Raw genomic sequence first — 19,916 nt, forward strand, 5'->3', positions numbered from 1 at the left:
AACGTGCATATATTACCTGTACAGTACCTTACCTGGTTCCTAGATGCTCAGATAACCTGTACGGTACCTTACCTGGCCCACACACCTAAGAGACGTGGATATATTACCTGTACGGTGCCTTACCTGGTCCCTAGACCTAAGAGCCGCGCATATATTACCTGTACGGTACCTTACCTGGTCCCTATACCTAAGACACATGCATATATTACCTGTACGGTGCCTTACCTGGTCCCTAGACCTAAGAGACGTGCATATATTACCTGTACGGTGCCTTACCTGGCCCGTAGACCTAAGAGACGTGCATATATTACCTGTACGGTGCCTTACCTGAACACAGACCTAAGAGACGTGCATATATTACCTGTACGGTACCTTACCTGGTCCCTATACCTAAGACACGTGCATATATTACGTGTACGGTGCCTTACCTGGTCCCTATACCTAAGACACGTGCATATATTACCTGTACGGTGTCTTACCTGGCCCATAGACCTAAGAGACGTGCATATATTACCTGTACGGTGCCTTACCTGGCCCGTAGACCTAAGACACGTGCATATATTACCTGTACAGTGCCTTACTTGGTCCCTAGACCTAAGAGACATGCATATATTACCTGTACGGTACCTTACCTGGTTCCTAGATGCTCAGATTACCTGTACGGTGCCCTACCTGGCCCGTAGACCTAAGAGACGTGCATATATTACCTGTACGGTGCCTTACCTGAACACAGACCTAAGAGCCGCGCATATCTTACCTGTACGGTGCCTTACCTGGCCCGTAGACCTAAGAGACGTGCATATATTACCTGTACGGTACCTTACCTGGTCCCTAGACCTAAAAGACGTGCATATATTACCTGTACGGTGCCTTACCTGAATCCTAGACGCACATATTACCTGTACAGTGACTTACCTGGCCCGCAGAACTAAGAGACGTGCATATATTACCTGTACGGTGCCTTACCTGGTTCCTAGATGCATATATATTACCTGTACGGTGCCTTACTTGGTCCCTAGATGCATATATTACCTGTACGGTGCCTTACCTGGTCCCTTGGTCTAAGAGGCGTGCATATATTACCTGTATGGTGCCTTATCAGGTTCGTAGACCTAAGAGACGTGCGTGCATACATTTCATGTACAGTCAACTGAAGCATGAAGAGCGGCAGAAACTAGAGCAGAGCTCCTACCCGGCTTGGACAACTTTAATCTGCTCTTTCCTTGTCCCTACACCTAAGAGCCGAACCTGTACAGTGTCTTACCTTGTCCCCGACCTAACATCCGTACATATATTACAATTGTACAAGGAAGTATCGCTGGTCTTTCGAGGTATAGCTGGCTAAAAGCCGGAAAACCGACAGCACAAATCGCCGAGGTCACCTACGGGTGAAACTACAGTGTTTCCGTCGTTCAACTATGCCAACCAATAGAATGGCACCATTCTACACCGCACTGAACCATCTTATATAGCTGACCAATGGCAGCGTGGCTCTTCACCGTGGCTGACCGCCGTAAATAACGACCTGCGATACCTCATCCGACAGCAGGGCGTCGGAAGGAGCTTCCTGGGAAAAATGGAACTTGGCGGCCGCCATCTTGCTTTGGTCACATGCTACAGTACAGTACGGGGGGCGTGGTCATGGGGACACTTGTTGATTGACAGGTGAATTTCATTGCATTGAGAAAGTGAAGCCATATTACAAATGTATTAAGTCGTATCGAATGGGATCATTGGTCTTCCACTGTTTCGGAAAAAGAAGTCTAACCCAGTAAAGTAGAATCAAGGTATCAAGGAATTTAGAGTTTTTAAATAATTAACGATGACAAAAGAAGAACTGGCATAACAGTTACAAAATGCCTAACATTTACAATGACATAAAGTTACGCGTACCGCAAACCTTATAAAAACGTGTAAAAGATATAAAACATTTTTGTGTTCATATCGATTTGCAGGGCTATGTCTTAAACTTAAGTCAAAGGCGTAGAAAAAAGGAATGCTATCTCTGATTAAGTGAGTGAGTCTAATGATCACTTGTAAGAGTTGTAACGTTAACGCTACATGAGGAAGAGACATCTAAAAGCTGTGATTTTGTATGTGGCATGAAATTCCTTATAGCCTCTGTCATTCCAAGATCGACTGCATTGATTTTCCTTTCTTTCTTTTTCATCCCATCGTTTTTAATTTTTCGTACAACTTGTCAATTTTATCGAACATTTCACAGGTGTCCTTTTGTGCAACTGGTACTGTAAATTGTGTAATTTATAGTATGTCATTTTGTATGGGTATGGCTACAACGTATTACAGTCAAGCCTGTGCAAGTGACCACCTCTACATAAGGACCACCTTTTGTTTGTTCTTTAGATAATTTTTCCTATAAGAATCCTGTCTATAGCAACCACCTGTCCACATAGACCAGATTTTATCAGTCTCCCCTGGGTGCTCTTCTTGGGCACTGCGGTTTTGACTACTTGAAATATACCGCAAAGCTTCTTGCAAGGAGGAACTATTAGACAAGCCTCTACCAGGCTTCGGGAGGCGGCTGGAAAAGTAGAAATCGGCCAAATAGAGAGATAGCATGCCGGGGGAGTTGGCACACTGTTCTCTCCAGCAGACCAACTCCTCTGGCATTCTATCTCTCTATTTGGCCGATGTCTAACTCTTTCCAGCCGCCTCCCGAAGCCTGGTAGAGGCTACTATCAGACCTCCTTGCTTCTTTTTCACAGTCTTGGCAACGTTTATTTTTTCTCAAAGGCTCTCTGACGTCAAACTTTTGACAGCAGACGACGCACGACACCACCCTGCGCAGGCGCGTTCTGTCAGGCTGCATAACTACATAAATTAGTACCGTTTAGTCGTCAGAAATAAAACATGGCCGACCCCGCGTATGCACCGAGTGCGCCGCCAAAAGACCCTGCCTACCCTCCTCAAGCCGGCTATCCACCGCAGGTAAGGTCTATAGAGGCGCGTGTGTGTTAATCATCTACTAAACTAGCGATACCAACAGATATAGATCGCAAACACACACCATCTGTGTACCTAAGAGTTTAGGAGATAACCGAACGTACAGTGCTCGCTAGTACATGAAATGGTGTTTTTATTTTCCAAACGCTCCATTTCCGGGACAGATTTTGCACGTTTTACACTAGATCAGATGCTAAGGTTGATATCTACAAGTGTTCAGTTCATTCTACCTTCAAGAAACAATTGTTAGGCGGTGACACTTACGTTTGACAGCCTACAAAATCGCCGTGTTTCACCAAAACAAACATATCATATGGTGACTCGGCATGTTCGACCTTACGCTGTGTGGTAAGATCCATATCACAAATCACTGTGCTTTGACTGAATCACTAGTAGAAACCCTATTTGAACATGTCTACAGGATGTAGAATATAACGTTAACAACATTCTTTTTTTTTCTCTGTCTCTCCATATGTTTTGGAGAGAAACATCAAATGGCGTTGCCTGATTATGTTACATGAAGATGATAATTAGACCTAATCGAGTAAAGATCACATTTCGGCCTGACCCTAAACATTCGCCTTGCAGTTCAGATGTTGTTACTCGTGTTATCTTAAAAAAAAAACATAGCAAACAGAAGAAACGACTACATATAAGACTTGATATTAAGGCATGAAAATATTTAGCTTGGAAAGGGCCGGAAATTCTTTCCTAATTGACCCACTTCTGTGATTGACCACTTGAAACTGATCTCCCGGCTATGCTATTCAGTATTCGCACACCCGACTTCGCTTCAATGTGAAACATTCTTGCAACCGATCGTCACAAGCGATAGGAAGTTGGGAACATTCTTGTGCCAGTCGTGGCGTTGTCGTACAACAGTCGGCTGCCTTTTGACAGAAAAGATTGTCGTATAATGGTTAACAGGCGTCTCTGCAATACTGAGTCTCAAATCAAAAATCGTAACGTACGCAAAAGTCACATGTAAAATTGTATCACGCAACGTTATGTGTCTGTGAATTCGCAAGTGAATTGAATCTGTTTTTACACAAATTGTCTAGTTAGATAAGGCCTTATTTAGGCATATGGATATAGGACGCGCTGAATAATGAAAGAATATTAGATTAGAGTTGAGAAGATAGAATTGCAGCCAAATTTGATGCTGAGGTCACATGTGCGTTTGTTACATTATGTAACGTGATATGGTACTAGTAACTTCCCCTCCAGACATAGTATGGTACGTGTCGATGAAGGTTAGACATCCAGGTAACAAGATACGCCAAAAACAGTTCCTCAAGCCACTGGATATGATTTTGGAAACGGTCAGACGTTTCAGCTAGTATCCACTAGCTTTCGTCAGTGTCTGGAAAGCTAGTGGATAGTCACTGACGAAAGCTAGTGGATACTAGCTGAAACGTCTGAGCATTTCCAAAATCATATCCAGTTGCTTGAGTAACTGTTTTTTGGCGTTTGGTGTATGATTCAGGCTTTTTTCTTCGTTTCCTCTTCTACCATGATGTTACGGAAATGATTATAGGCAGACAGGATATATGCTTTCCGTGACACGCATGGCTTCACATGTGTAGTTTCACTTTCGCTGTACGTTAATTGATGGTTCTCTATTTTTTTCTACCCGAAAATTTAATGTTCTCTTTTTCAAGTTTAACGCACGTTAGATATGCAATTATGCATGTTTGTGGTTATGCCTACGTACAAAATTCTTTTGTTTTTATCACTTTTTTTCCTTAAATACACGACATTAACATCCATCGAAATAAAGGAAACCGTCTTGCAGTCCTTTTCTAATTTGAGTGTAGCCTTTCTTGTCCGTTTCTGCACCGATAAATTTAAAGTGCTTATTGCTACATGAATGGCTACATTTCTTGATGAATGAATTGCTACATTTCTTGATGAATGAATTGCTACATTCTTGATGAATGAATTGCTGCATTTCTTGATGAATGAATTGCTACATTTCTTGATGAATGAATTGCTACATTTCTTGATGAATGAATTGCTACATTTCTTGATGAATGAATTGCTACATTTCTTGATGAATGAATTGCTACATTTCTTGATGAATGAATTGCTACATTTATTGCAACATGAGTATATAAGATGCATGTTCCGTTGTCTAGCCCCAACAGGTCCCACCACCCTACCAGCCTCCACCGTACAGTGCTGCTGCTCCGGTAGGTCCTTATTATTCATTGTAAATTTGTATGCTATTTGATATGGTATGATATAAACTTTATTACACAACAATTCTACTGCAAGGTACAACGTGTGGCATCTATTGTTATATGGCATGCTATGAGACTAGTCTACCTTTCAAGAAAAAAATATGTGCTATGCGATGAGAATGCACTTCTTTAATTACTGACGGAATTTCTAGCGTCTATGTAATGCTAGATTCAACACAACATGTAAAAGTGTCATAATTGTGTGCTGACATATACGAGTCTTTCCCGTGTACTTTTTTTTTCTCTCCCATGAAGGAGAAAACTGAAGGAGTGAGTGAAGGAGTGAATGAATGAATGGGCGAATAAAGGGATAAATGAACGAATAAATGAACGTATATAATATTGCTATGATGTCTTTTTATGTCATCATTGACGTCATTAATGCCTGATGTTCTCTCTATAATTAAAAAAAATGCCCCCCTGCGGCCCCCTTGATAACCCTAATTACCCAATTTGATCCATACCTTTAGACATAACACCAGGCACGGCGTGTTCTAATGTCTGCTAGTTGTGTCCCTAGTTTCTATGGCTGTGAATGAAGCCCGATATCTCTGAATAATTTATGGATGCGTAATGCTCACATCATGCCAATTGGAAAATTACGATACGGACAGACAATAGACTGAGTTAGCCAGTTGGTATTTGTGTGTAGGATGATCGAATGCGAAAGAGAATACCGGGTATATTTTGACGGTGCATTCTGAAGACTCCAGCACGCCTATTCAGAAGAATAGTGACCCGGTGTGCTTGGTTATATCAAGGAGCTTTCATCTAGACTAAGTAGAGTTGTAGAATGTCCTTGGTTATATATGAGTACTAGTACGCGAGCCGTAGAGAAGTACTTGATCATGTTTTACCTCAGTTGACAAAATAATACTGAAATTCTGAAGTGTTTATATAACGCTATGGCATTATACTAGCCATCTGCAGGAATTTCTGTCGGTGAATTTTATGGTTTTAACCTCTCGGTCATGGGATCTTAATGTTTGCCCCGACGTTTTTGTTTACAAAGCGGAGTTGAAAGTTGACGCCTCTAACGGGCTGCCAATTCTTCACACTGCCCAGTTTACCGACCGTCAAGCTATGCCCATATGTTCTCAATACTAGTATTTGGATTGTCCGCAATGGGTGAAGGACGCCACGAAAGCAGAACTTCGTACGGATGTCATAGAATACTTCATAGAATTTTGACGATACAAAATAACCCGAGTTTCGGAAGCAGAACATCATTTACAAATTATCTAAAATGAAGATAATTAAAATGATGAATGCCGCGCCAACGCCCAACCTCACAACAATTGACTGTAATTATCAAATGATCCTTGAAACAGCGTCCCCTTGGCGATGCCGACAGGTGATGACGTCAGCAGGTCGTCAGGTGCTGGTGAGAACGCAGAATAATAATATTACAGTCGGCGGTGTTGAGAACAGGAAAGACTAGACTTTTGTTGGGACATTCTGGGGCACAATGAGCGTTTCACCTGCAGATGAGGTGAAGTTTTATTTACAATATCGGGCTGAATAGACTGAAATGCTATATTTTACTCTCCAAGCAGAGGTTGTTGGAGGAATTATCGTTAGTTTTTTATGTATGGCCCGCTTTTATTTATTTTTTGTCGCTACCTTGGGTTGCGTATGGTCCCTCTCTATACTGCCTGGCCAATTTGATACTCTATTTTTGAGACCCTAGGATCTGCTTGGAGATCACTATATTGCAGATTTTTGGCAAGATCTGCACAATTCAGTACGTAGGTCAGCTGATGCCGACAAGCTATTTATGTCAACAGGTACCGGAGCTGAGAAAAAATATACCATGGCGAAACTATGACCATGTTTCCCTCGTCGGGATAGTCAAGTTTGCAGTTTCCTTTTAATGCCTTATGCTCTCTGCTATATCGTTAGTGGAAGTATGTGTGGCTAGATAAATACGGTTACCGTGTGGGTCCACTTCTCAATGGCCAACGTGTACCGGCTGAAGGATAGAACTGAAGGACAGAGCTTGAGTTCCAGTTTGTTTGTTTGTTTGTTTGAGCCCATAAAAAATAAGTTGAAAAAAAACTTCAGTGTGCCGTCACCATGAATGTTGAATTGAAAAATAATAGCTAACCATTACGACGACAACACTGTCTTCCACAGGCCGGCGGCCCTCCACCACCACAGTACGGCCCCGGACCACCACCCCAGGCGTATCCCCCACCCCCACAGGCTGGATACGCCCCACCTCCACCCCAGGGATATGCCCCACCACCCCAGGGGTACGCCCCGCCACCCCAGCCGTACGGCGCCCCACCACCCCAGGGATATGCTCCCCAGCCAGTCCAGCCGGGCTACCCACAGGCACAGCAGACTACGGTAGTGGTGGCGCAGCAGCAGCCGACTACTGTCGTGGTGCAACAGAGGAGAGCGTAAGCTGTGTTTGTTTGTTTGTTTGTTTGTTGCGTATGTATTGCCTAGCAACGTAAGTAAATAAATAACAAGCACAGCAGACTACGGTAGTGGTGGCGCAGCAGCAGCCTACTACTGTCGTGGTACAGCAGAGGAGAGCGTAAGCCGTCTGTTTGTTTGTTTGTTTGCTTGTTTGTTTGTTTGTTTGGTTCGTATATATTGCCCAGCAACGTAAGTAAATAGCAGACATAGTAGACAACGGTAGTGGTGGCGCAGCAGCAGCCTACTACTGTCGTGGTGCAGCAGAGGAGAGCGTAAGCTGTGTTTGTTTGTTTGTTTGCTTGTTTGTTTGTTTATTGCGAATGTATTGCCTAGCAACGTAAGTAAATAAATAACAAACACAGCAGACTACGGTAGTGGTGGCGCAGCAGCAGCAGCCTACTACTATCGTGGTCCAGCAGAGGAGAGCGTAAGCTGTGTTTGTTTGTTTGTTTGTTTGTTTGTTTATCAATTTTGTACAACAACACAAGTTAGTAAGGATAATGAGAAAGCAATAGTAAAAATTACAATAGAAGGAAAGAAGCCAACGGTGACTTATGCTAATAAGCCCTCTTATTTACAATCGAAGATTGGCCACAATTGAACTTGACCTTCGTTGTCCCAACCCCAACGTACCTACCAAATATCACCACAAGCCTGAATTCCTGGAAATTTCGTGTTTTTCCAGGAACGAGGTGAACCACTGTCTGCACTGCATCATCACGCTGTTCTTCTGGCCATGGGTCTTCGTCTGGATCGTCTTGGTGAGTGGCATTTCCTAACGCTCTTCGTAATGGCAGTAACGGTGGCGTCGGATGGCGTAGTGGTATAACGTTCGACTATGAAACGGTGAGACCCGGGTTCGATCCCGAGTTGTACCTGGGACATGTCTGGACGTTGTGTCCTTGGCCCTTAACACGACTTTCCTCACTCCACCCAGGTGTGAATGGGTAACAAATGGGACAGTCGTATTGAGGTCACCTTGTGGCGCCGAATGGCAGCCGCACAGACCCTTGCGACAGTTCCACAAAAGTGTGTGTGCAGCAAATATGTTATACGTACATGTATCATGTGTACTATGTGATTGTAAACCCTGCATCAATTTAGCGCTATAGTATAAAGTCTTCGATTGTATGGGTAATATTTGACCATTAACCAATGCTATGACAGGGTGTTCGCGCTCATATTAAAAAAATCACTTCTTTGTTGTTTTTTTCAGTGTATGATGGAAGGAGACTGAACAAAGGTATCCGCGTATCCATAGAACGGATGGAGAGAGTCCGCCGCCGTCGCTTCTCACTTTTCTAAGACCTCACCACGTCCATCAAATGCAAAGGACTGTTCACAGCATTTCACACAGGAGCTGACAAACCTTTTTGCCATTTTTGCTGTACCTAACACATAACCTTCTCGACGAAGGTAAATAATCTAATCATACAATACAATACAGTCTGTTCAATACAAGACTGTTCCCAGCATTTCACACAGGAGCTGAAGACCTAAACTTTTGATAATAACCACACAGTCACATTCTAACTCGTCGTTGTACAATGTTGATGCCGTAGAATTTTCAAGCAGGCTGTGACCAAACCAACCGCAGATACGGATCTAAGACTTACTCTCAAAGCAGAGGTTTGGGTTTGGGGTTATTTTTTGCGTGTTTTTAGGCTTTTTTATCGGAGTTTCTCTGCACTTAATTTTTGTTCCCACCAAAGCCCCCAAATTCAGTGCAATAGAGAAACCCCGATAAAAAGCCTAAAAACACGCTAAAATAACCCCAAACCCAAACCTCTGCTTGGAGAGTATCTAAGACTGCCTTTTGGTAACAACGGAGCTGAATTTGTACGGGCATGACTATCCTAAAAAAATACCCCCGATTTGCGATCGTATTACGGTCGTACAACGTTTGTGAGCTAGTATCAACCTATGCTACAATGCTTAATACCCATTTGCCTGCCGCGATGTTGACCATATGCATTTGTCTTGCTCTACAATGATAATATGTGGGACGGCCGATATATATATCACAGACGTTGGTGTACAAAATCATCAATTTAACAGAGTGAATTTAACACAAAATATATTTGTAAACTTTTAAACATGAATGTAATCTATATATTGAATGTTCACATATAAGCTTGTTTGGAAAATGTATTAGGTTAAACACATAAAGAGGATTGTTGTAATTTCTATGCCCTATAATCGGATTGCAATTATGTAATAATTTCTTTCCTTAATTCGTTCATTCCACTTTACGAGACCAAAAAGCAAAACTAACATATTGCATAATTGGGACTGTGCAAAGCATACGAAGATATTGTTTTAGTCAAGTACAAGGTACGAAAATAGTATCACAGAAAAATATCAATATCGTAATGATCTAACTGTGCAACTGGTGGGATATTTCCTGGCTCTAAAAATGTTTATTCAAGAAAACATGTCTCGATGGTAAGTGTACTTTTTGGATGATATTTTACATACATATAAAACTACTACGACGTATGTTGGCATGTATTTTGCAAGTGTTTGCAACAACGGAGCTGAAATGTATCTGTCAAAGAAACTGCTACAATGTAACTATTGTAACTTTGTTACAGGAAAATGTCACAATCTTTGTAATGTGTTTGTTATTTGTATAATTATGTACATTGTTACTCTGTACTTAAACTGTATTGTTGTGGTATGTTTCATCTTGTTTTGTTGTCACCGCTACTTTCGTAAATTTTCAATGATATTCTTTATTATTGATTAATTATTTAGTCTTGAAAATGAAATAGAGACATATCTAGATCAATATTAGTAATATTTAGATTAACTCTTTTAATTCCATCAATAGTTTAGATCTAGAACCGTTTAGCTAAAGTTTCAAATATCAAACCATATATGAAACGTTATAGCATATTATGTGTGAATATGTTGTTATAAAGAAAGATTGTCAAAGTCACCACGCATCATTCTGTTTCCAACACTGTAGTCCTAAAATTGTTTTAAATGACTACAGTACCTCTCCGTGCATCTATATTATGTCATTATCATACTTAAATGCCGTCCGTGTTGCTAGTTTCTGTAATTCGTTCGCTGGTTCTGTATCCAGAACCGTGCCGATCTGGGTCTACAATATGTCTAAATGCCTGGGTTAAAGGTAGGCACGCATATCCAAGAATGTAGATTTGCCTCAGGCATGGTTCAACTTAAAGATACGCGTGGGGTATCCAGAACCGTGTCTGTCTAGTTCTATGCCTGAATGGGTATTAGGGTTAGGATCGGGCAAGGTTCTGGATAGCCTGTATTGATACCAGAACCGTGCCTATCTAGTTCTGTGCCTGAATGGGTTAGGGTTGGATCAGGCACGGTTCTGCCAGTCTCTATTGTATCCAGAACCGTGTCTATCTAGTTCTGTGCCCGAATGGGTTAGGGTTAGGATCAGGCACGGTTCTGGATAGTCTCAGCATAACCAAGAAGGTAGGTTTGACCCAGGCACGGTTCTGGATATCCGTGCTTTATCCAGAACTAGAACCATGTCTGAGCATGATTCTGGATAAAGCGCGGTTCTGGAATCAACCACCTCCCCGTTTGGTTCGCTGAAGAATCCCTGCACCAGTTAATGTTGACCCTGTACCTGGCGTGAAAGAACCGGCGACAACCCGAAACCGTCATAAAGTTCACACTGTCAGACAGAAGGGACGTATCGGGTTACCCTGTCACCATGGTTACCATTGTTTACCCTCCCCCGCTGACAACACGACCCGGGGTGGGGTGTAACCCAACCCGCGGCGGACATGTTACGGAACTCGGGAGAGCTGTGAAGGTTGTGTCCTAGAAAGAAGGTGAGTTTTTTTAGCCTAAATTTGTCTGTAATGTGCGTCTTTTCACCAGGATAAACCATTTAACGCGTGTTTTGTTATTTACAAAGCGATCTAGAGGTGATTAAAACCTACAACGGCGTGGAATTGGTAGTAGAAAATCTCGCCCAAGATCAAGTCTACTTTATGTACTTTCTTTCCCTTATTCAACTTGACTAGACTTTAAAATGACGTCGCTACTCTTCATGCACAGGTGTATGTTATGAACAACATGTTACTTTTTGTAGACAGTCGCAGGGGTGTAATCTCTTCTGGGTTTCACGTCGTGCCCCAAAAATTAAACAAGAGTTATGCCCGTTCTTTAAGACTTCGACTGAAAACTTCCGTCTCAGATTACTGAAGTGCGTAACACTTGCCTCTGTAAACTAAGAAGGCAGTCTTGTCATTTGGTTTAAAGGGCATTTTGACAGGCGGTAACTCCACTACAATTACGGAGTAATCTCCAAGCAGATCCTAGGGTCTCAAAAATAGAGTATTAAATTGTCCAGGCGGTATCCATTGGCCAGAGAGGGTCAATGCGCGACCCAAGGTGGGGGTAGCGACAAAAAAAGGGCCATATGTAAAAAGCTAACGATTTTTCCCCGACAACCTCTGCTTGGAGAGTATTACGGAGCTTGTGAGAACATTTGGTAATCTCCCGTGGAAATAAATGGTGATAGAATAATCCGTAACTTCTTGTGTGTGGGAAAGTGAAGGTGGGAAACAGGTCTTTCATTTCATGACCTGACTACGCAAATGGTTCTGTATAGTCTAGAAAAGACAGGACAGAGAAGTCCAATTTCGCCTACGTAACTCTTTTGTAGACATGGTCTTGTAGGTATAACAACTCTTAGTTGTAGTTGTAATTGTAGCTGTACAGTGTAGTTGTAATTGTAGCTGTACAGTGTAGTTGTAATTGTAGCTGTACAGTGTAGTTGTAATTGTAGCTGTACAGTGTAGTTGTAATTGTAGCTGTACAGTGTAGTTGTAGTTGTAGTTGTACAGTGTAGTTGTAATTGTAGCTGTACAGTGTAGTTGTAATTGTAGCTGTACAGTGTAGTTGTAGTTGTAGTTGTACAGTGTAGTTGTAGTTGTAGTTGTACAGTGTAGTTGTAGTTGTAGTTGTACAGTGTAGTTGTAATTGTAGCTGTACAGTGTAGTTGTAATTGTAGCTGTACAGTGTAGTTGTAGTTGTAGTTGTACAGTGTAGTTGTAGTTGTAGTTGTACAGTGTAGTTGTAGTACACCTTACAAAAATCGCTGTACTTTTGTTGTGTCAATAACGATTGTTGCATGAGCTAACAGAGGACGTCATGCCCTGCCTGCATGGAAAACAAACTTCTACTTTCATTTTCAAGTGATGCATTTTTTGTCTCTTCCGTTTCCTGGTAGCGTTAACTGTTGCGGATCTTCCTCGGCGGTTTGAGCTTTTGATAAGATGGCTACAGTCGGACCGCCGCCTCCTGGCTACGCCCCACAGGTAAGTAAGGGATGTCTACTGAATCGTGCTTTATCCAGAACCGTGCTTTATTCAGAACCGTGCTTTATCCAGAACCGTGCTTTATCCAGAACAGTGCTATATCCAGAAGCGTGCTTTATCCAGAACCGTGCTTTATCCAGAACCGTGTCCAGGGTAAATTCTACGTTCTTGGATACGTCTAGACTATCCAGAACCGCGCCTGATCCTGTCCCTAACCCATCCAGTGATAGAACTAGATAGGCACGGTTCAAGATACAATAGAGACTATCCAGAACCATGCCTGATCCTAACCCTAACCCATTCAGGCATAGAACTAGATAAGCACGGTTCTGGATACAATAGAGACTATCCAGAACCGTGCCTGATTCTAACCCTAACCCGTTCAGGCATAGAACTAGGTAGGCACGGTTCTGGATACAATAGAGACGCCTTTTTCTTAGATACGATTACGTATATTAGTCAGTCCTTTGCACAATATTATGTATTTCCATTCAATTCTTTATATCACGATCGCTTTCAGACAACTTCATAATTATCTTGTTACTTGACTGTGTTCCTCTGTTTTCTTACATTAGCCTGGGTACGGAGCTCCACCACCCGGGGCGCCTCCCCAGGGGTACGGGGCACCTCCTCCCCAGGGGTACGGCCCTCCACCCCAGGGGTACGGCCCCCCACCCCCGGGATATGTGCCCCAGGGGTACGGCCCTCCGCCCCCGGCCGCCCAACAGCAACAGACCACCGTGGTGATGGCCCCCCAACAGCCTCAAACTGTCATCGTACAGAACGAACGGTACAGAGAAAAACTTCGCCTCACATGAAAGAATGAGTGAATGAAGGAAGGAAGGAAAGAAGGAAAGAAAGAGAGAGAGAGAAAGAGGGAGGGAGGGAGGAAGAAAGAAAAGAAAGAAAGAAAGAAAGAAAGGAAGAAAGGAAGACAGAAGGAAAGAAAGAGAAAAAAAGAAAGGAAGAAAGATAGAAAGAAAGATAGAAAGAAAGAAAGAAAGAAAGAAAGAAAGAAAAAGAAAGAACGAAAGGAAGAAAGAAAGAAAGAAAGAATGAATGAATGAGCAGTAGTTTGTTAGGCTAGACCATCCCCATGTGAAGGTAAACATTATGTATGATAACTGCCACGTACAGGGTTGCTCTAAACTGTAGGCTTGGCAAAGTCTGTTGTACATATTCAACAATTATCTGTTTGCTTCCAGCCGTGACCGGGTGAACCACGCCCTGCACTGTATCATCAGCTTCTTCTTCTGGCCTTGGCTCCTGGTCTGGCTCTGTCTGGTCAGTACAGCAAAAACTTATGAAAAACTTAAACTGTTCTCCAACTCAAAATTTGACTCACCAGAAATTTTTGACTGAATCACTCAGTCTTCCTCAGCTATCTTCAACCATCGCTCAACCGGGACGATATCGACTTCAGACAACCTTTGACCCTTTGCTGACGTCACACGTGGGAAAAATCACGTGTCCACAGCATTTCCAAGGTCAGATAGCTGAGGAAGACTGAGTGATTCAGTCGAAAATTTCTGGTGAGTCAAATTTTGAGTTGGAGAACAGTTTAAGTTTTTTATAATGTAATTTACCAACTCAGATGAACTTTCATGCTAAAGCAAAAACGTATCTCTACTGAAATGCCTGTCAAGTAAGACCGAAGTACAAAGATCTCCTTTAGTATCCAGAACCATGCTTTATGCATAACCGTGCTAAATCCAGAACTGTACTTTATTCAGAAACATGCTTTATCCAGAACCGTTCTTAATCCAGAAACATGCTTTATCAAGAACCATGTTTTATTCAGATCTTCGAACCGTGCTTAATCCATCCAGAACCGTGCTTTATTCAGAACCGTACTTAATCGATCCAGAACCGTGCTTTATTCAGAACCGTACTTAATCGATCCAGAACCGTGCTTTATCCAGAAGTATGCTTTATCCATGATCCGAAACGATTGCAGAAAGCTTGTCCACACGTGTCCAGAACCATGCCTGGTGCAAATCTACGTTCTTGGATACGCGGAGACTATCCAGAACAACCCTAACCTATTCGGACACAGATAAGAAAGGTTCTAGACACGATAGTTCCCAAGATACAAATGTGGACAGGGATAGTTTATCCATTGATTGTAAAAACACATTCGCATTCCATATTTTATACTCATAGTAAGTCAGATTAGTCATACTTACGTGCTGTTTCTTCCATTGTCTCCTTCCAGTGCCTTACCGAGGGCTAAAGGCTGATTCACGTTATACAACGCTGGATAGCAACATCAAGACGACTGTCTTTATATGGCTGCATCTTTGCAACTTAGGCCACACCAATTTAATTTTCTTGGTTAACGGATTTTTCCAGAAAAATAATAGAGCGGGCGAGCGAAAAAAATAAAAATAAAAACAGGCCTAGGCATCCTATTATGGCCCAAAATGGTACGATAGGAGTCATGAAGTCAACACACCAGGTTCAGAATTTAAACAATGAATTTTGAACTTTTAATGAAACTACTGCATTGAAAGATGGAATGACTGAAACAACTAAAAAGGACTGTTTTCAACTGTTCAGGGCAAAATATGAGCATTTTGCAGTTGATTCTGAATTTTTATTTTTATTTTTTTATTTGCAAAACAGAAAAAAATTAAGAGGGCGAATCCGTTAACCAAGAAATTAAATTGGTGTGGCCTTACAGATGAATAACTAATCTTAAGCTTGGGTTTACATTTGGGGTTGTGTGAAAACTTTTGTCCTCTCTTTTACGTTTTGCAGTGACGTTTAATTTACGAAGGAGATTTTTTTTAAGTCAGCGCTAGCATTATATGAAACCGCGACACACGTATCAGTGATCTTGACTGTCACAATGTAGCCATTCTAGGACAGTATCCAAGCTAAGGCATTGCTACATCGTTGTATCAAGCCATGCATCTATAGGTGCTTTTTTTGTTATTATGCAGTTATCAATCGTTCAACAGAAATTTTCAGAGTACTAAAAACTGATGGAAATACAAAATGGGGTCGTGTGGCGTAGCGGCAGAGTGCTCGACTCGGAACCAAGAGGTCCCAGGTTCGAGTCCTAACATGCCACCGATCTTGTGCCCTTGGGAAAGGCACTTTACACGACTTTCCTCACTTCGCTCAGGTGAAAATGAGTATTGTATTATATTGTCCCCTGTGTTGGTGGCGGCACTAATATATAAGTTTAAAAACTTGAGTGTGCCGTCACCACGTCTTGTGACTACATGTTGGAAATAATAAAAAAAATACAAAATTTTTAGATTATTGTTGCAAAGAAAATATTATATTTCTATCAATTTTAAGGCCTGAATGTAACTATGTAAGTCAAGATGTAAATATTTCCGACACATGATTAGTAGAAAGAGCTTGCTTGACATTTGGATGTTGCTTATATTGATCAGATATTAAAATAAATTGATCACTGAAGATGCACAATTGTTTATTCCCTCTTGTATGTATGTAAGTCCCATAACCGTGAGCGGTCGTAGGGGCAGCCAGCAGTCTGGACTTGCCATGATGTTTCAGTAGGCTTATAATCTTGGAGGCGCCTATCTCCTCTCCAAGATTTTGGCTGATGCAGACGGGGTTCGCCAGGCCTCCGTCCGGGTACCGGTATAGATCACCTGTTCGAACACCACGCTGGCACGTGCGCTCGCACGTGTTCGAACAGGTGGCCGGCCCCACCTTCTTGAAATGGGTCAATAAGTAGTAAGATTACTAAGAAAGAAAATGTTTTGTAGGCTATGTAGGAGTTAATCTAATACAAACCGTTTAGTATCAATAACGTAAGTTTGGGTAGTTTTCAAAATGTTACAGTTTGTACCTGTGTGTAAATCGGGTGATTTACACACAGGTGATTTACATCAAAGATAGAGCCTACCATGTTCTGTATAGATAGCCGAGAAGAGTGACCTACTTTGTATAGTATAGGTAACGTTAGGCCTTTTTATATCACTTTACCCCACCCCTCTGTTGCTAAGGTTGACACAGACAGACAGAAGGTCTACATCGGGTTACATCCCGTCGCCATGGTTACCATTGTTTACCCTCCTGCCGGTGACAATACGATCCACGGTGGGCTGTAACCCAACCCGCGGCGGACATGTTACCGAACGCCGGGAAGCTTGCCCAAGTCGTACCCTGGAAAAGAAGGTGAGTTTAATATTTTAGCGTAAATTTGTAATGTTCGTCTTTTCTTCAAGATAAACTTCGGGAGGTGGCAGGAAAGAGTAGAGATCGGCCAAATAGAGAGATAACATGCAGGGGGAGTTGGTCCCCTAGAGAGTACAGTTTGCCGCTCCCTATTTGACCGATCTCTACTCTTTCCAGCCACCTCCCGAAGCCTGGTAGAGGCTAATCTGAATTTTCTTCCATTTCTGCCGAATTCTACCATCCGTACCCCTGTAGGAAGGCTACATAATTATAATCTCTTCAGTGTTTTAAGTCGTTCTCCCCAAAACAGAAGTTATTCCTTTATGTTAGGGTTTTACTGAGACAGACTGAGATCCAATTTCCGCCTCAGGTTTCTGGAATGCGCCAGTCAAAAGTGTAAAAAGTAGGCAGTCTTGTCCTGCGCTTTAAAGGGCATGTTGAGAGGCGGTAACTCCCACTCCAATTATATATATACATATATATTACTGGGCTCGTTGAACACTTGGTATTTTCTTTTGTATTTTTATTTTAGATTTAACTTGTGCGGGTCTCTCTTGAAGTTTTGACAAGATGGCTACAGTCGGACCGCCGCCTCCTGGCTATGCCCCACAGGTAAGGCTATCTGTTGTATCCAGAACCGTGCGTTTGCATGTTTTGTTTTTTTGTTTTCCTATTTATTTAGTCGCACAAATACGAAAACGTAAACAAGAAGCAAGGGAATAGATAAAATACAACATAGTACAGGATGAGGGTTAAAGCCTGATAGGCTTATACTAAGACCTGCTCCTTTAAAGTATCTAGTAAAATATCTGGTTGTCAGTAAAGACATCGACATAAATATACTGAAATGAAGTTCTTCATGTAGATTAGGTAGTCACTTCCACAATAAACATGATAACATGCACACACACAGTATCCTGAGTCCACCACAGGGGTACGGGGCGCTACCACCCAGGGGTATGGGGCATCTCCCCAGGGGCACGGGGCACCTCCCCAGGGGTACGGGGCGCCACCTCCCCAGGGGTATGCGGCACCACCACCCCCGGGGTACGGGGCGCCACCTCCCCAGGGGTACGGGGCACCACCAGCCCAGGGGTACTGGAGTGCACCCTAGGGGTATGGGGTGCCTCCCCAGGGGGCACCACGACCCCAGGGGTACGGGACACCTCCTTCCCAGGGATACGGGGCGTCACCGACCCCAGGGGTACGGGGCGCCTCCCCAGAGGTACGGGAGTCCTCCCCAGGGGTACGGGGCGCCACCCCAGGTGTATGTTCCCCAGGGGTACGGCTGCAATAGCTTTGAGACAACTTTGTAATTATGTTGCTTGTTGACTGTGTTTCTCTGTTTTTCTTACACTAGCCTGGGTACGGAGCACCACCACCCCAGGGGGCACCACCTCCCCAAGGGTACGGGGCGCCACCTCCCCAGGGGGCACCACCTCCCCAGGGGTACGGGGCACCACCACCCCAGGGGTACGGGGCACCACCACCCCAGGGGTACGGGGCACCTCCACAACAGGGGTACGGGAGTCCACCCCAGGGGTACGGGGAACCACATCTCCCGGGGTCTGTGCCCCAGGGGTACGGCCCCCCACCCCAGGCGTACGGCCCCCCACCCCCGGCCGGCCAGCAACAGCAGCAGACCACCGTGGTGATGGCCCAACCCCAGCCGCAAACGGTCGTCGTACAGAACGAACGGTACGGAGTACAACTTTTCCTCACATGTGTGAGAGAGTGAGTGAGTGAGTGAGTGAGTGAGTGAGTGAGTGAGTGAGTGAGTGAGTGAGTGAGTGAGTGAGAGATTGAGTGAGTGAGTGTATGGTGTCTTCTTCAAAGATCTAGAAGTCACGTGGCTTCTTTGAAGTGTCTACCAGATACCTTTGACCCAGTGTTGACGTCACACTTCAAAGAAGCCACGTGACAAGCTTCACTGGGTCAGTCTACTGAGGAAGACCAGAGTGACTGGTCGAAAGCTCTAGGTGAGAGAATTTTTTGTGTTGGACCAAAAGTTTTAGTTAATTATCTGTTTGCTTCCAGCCCTGAAAGAGTGAACCACGCCCTGCATTGTATCATCAGCTTCTTCTTCCCTCCGTGGCTCCTCATCTGGTTCTGTCTGGTGGGTACAAGAATAACTTATAATTAGCTGTACTATTTTTTTTTTCAATTTTCAATTTTATTAAGAACGCGGCAGGGGTACGTAGTACTCCTGAATTGTGTTGACTTTACATAAGTACAAGAGACGCACAAGGCAATTACATACAAGAGTGGGACATGAAACACTAGAACACTAGGTCTGCTTTTGGCTGTTGTACAGTCTAATTGTGCAGTGGAGGAACGAGTTGTACAGTCTGTTTGTCCGTGCCTTGGGCACCGTGATTCCCCCAGAGTTCCTCAAACACCTCCCTGTGCTATCCGACCTGGCTCCCGGTACCAAATCATGTAGTGGGTGGTCAGGGCTGAGCATACGCTTGAGCAGCTTGACAACCGCAAGTTCACGTCTTTCGCGGAGTGTTGGGAGGTCGGGAACATTCCTCCTTCCACCCAGAGAGATGATCTTCAAGGCTCTCCTCTGCACTCTCTCGAGAGACAGTTCCTGTTTCATGCTACAGCCCTACTAAACTGCCTGTCAAGTAAATCCGAACTACGGAGAGCCGCCAATGGAGAGACAGGGATGGGGGGGAGAGAAAAGAGAGAGAGAAAGAGAGGGAGAGATAATTATCCATCGGTTCTAAAAGAGAAAGGAAGAGACTCTGAGAGAGAGAGAGAGAGAGAGAGAGAGAGAGAGAGAGAGAGAGAGAGAAGAAGA

General features: G+C 43.4%; 4 protein-coding genes across 4 annotated transcripts in view; 3 read left to right on the plus strand and 1 right to left on the minus strand.

The window, feature by feature from the left end:
• The window catches only part of LOC109486515 (COMM domain-containing protein 7-like), a 13,411-nt gene extending 11,796 nt beyond the window's left edge, over positions 1–1,615 (minus strand). Inside the window, exon 1 of the mRNA XM_019790350.1 lies at positions 1,545–1,615. Coding sequence (XP_019645909.1) covers positions 1,545–1,597 — 53 coding nt within the window. The 5' untranslated portion in view covers positions 1,598–1,615. The remainder of the gene's footprint in view (positions 1–1,544) is intronic.
• A 4,936-nt stretch (positions 1,616–6,551) lies between these two features.
• Positions 6,552–10,314, plus strand: LOC109486467 (extensin-like). The gene is made up of 5 exons (XM_019790297.1): positions 6,552–6,591; positions 7,110–7,114; positions 7,344–7,612; positions 8,320–8,395; positions 8,851–10,314. The coding sequence occupies exons 1-5, from the start codon at positions 6,552–6,554 to the stop codon at positions 8,869–8,871; spliced, it is 411 nt and encodes a 136-aa protein (XP_019645856.1). The 3' UTR covers positions 8,872–10,314.
• Positions 10,315–11,403: 1,089 nt separating this feature from the next.
• Positions 11,404–15,288, plus strand: LOC109486517 (postacrosomal sheath WW domain-binding protein-like). Its single transcript, XM_019790352.1, has 5 exons — positions 11,404–11,458; positions 12,865–12,952; positions 13,528–13,742; positions 14,158–14,236; positions 15,168–15,288. The coding sequence occupies exons 2-5, from the start codon at positions 12,911–12,913 to the stop codon at positions 15,183–15,185; spliced, it is 354 nt and encodes a 117-aa protein (XP_019645911.1). The 5' UTR covers positions 11,404–11,458; positions 12,865–12,910; the 3' UTR covers positions 15,186–15,288.
• A 2,940-nt stretch (positions 15,289–18,228) lies between these two features.
• On the plus strand, positions 18,229–18,848 carry LOC109486468 (postacrosomal sheath WW domain-binding protein-like). The gene is made up of 2 exons (XM_019790298.1): positions 18,229–18,375; positions 18,471–18,848. The coding sequence occupies exons 1-2, from the start codon at positions 18,229–18,231 to the stop codon at positions 18,846–18,848; spliced, it is 525 nt and encodes a 174-aa protein (XP_019645857.1).
• The last annotated feature ends 1,068 nt before the right edge of the window (positions 18,849–19,916 follow it).

This window comes from Branchiostoma belcheri, unplaced genomic scaffold (assembly GCF_001625305.1).
Source record: "Branchiostoma belcheri isolate BF01 breed outbred unplaced genomic scaffold, Haploidv18h27 scaffold80, whole genome shotgun sequence".
NCBI lineage: Eukaryota > Metazoa > Chordata > Leptocardii > Amphioxiformes > Branchiostomatidae > Branchiostoma > Branchiostoma belcheri.

Bases quoted from the DNA above. Each gene is read 5' to 3' on its own strand.
- LOC109486467 (XM_019790297.1), top strand. From the start codon at position 6,552: ATGCCGACAGGTGATGACGTCAGCAGGTCGTCAGGTGCTG. The intron at 7,613-8,319 runs GTAAGCTGTGTT...GTGTTTTTCCAG, and splicing joins GTGGTGCAACAGAGGAGAGC to GAACGAGGTGAACCACTGTC. The intron at 8,396-8,850 runs GTGAGTGGCATT...TGTTTTTTTCAG, and splicing joins TCTTCGTCTGGATCGTCTTG to TGTATGATGGAAGGAGACTG.
- LOC109486517 (XM_019790352.1), top strand. From the start codon at position 12,911: ATGGCTACAGTCGGACCGCCGCCTCCTGGCTACGCCCCACAG. The intron at 12,953-13,527 runs GTAAGTAAGGGA...TTCTTACATTAG, and splicing joins CTCCTGGCTACGCCCCACAG to CCTGGGTACGGAGCTCCACC. The intron at 13,743-14,157 runs GTACAGAGAAAA...GTTTGCTTCCAG, and splicing joins GTCATCGTACAGAACGAACG to CCGTGACCGGGTGAACCACG.
- LOC109486468 (XM_019790298.1), top strand. From the start codon at position 18,229: ATGGGGTGCCTCCCCAGGGGGCACCACGACCCCAGGGGTACGGGACAC. The intron at 18,376-18,470 runs GTGTATGTTCCC...TTCTTACACTAG, and splicing joins GGTACGGGGCGCCACCCCAG to CCTGGGTACGGAGCACCACC.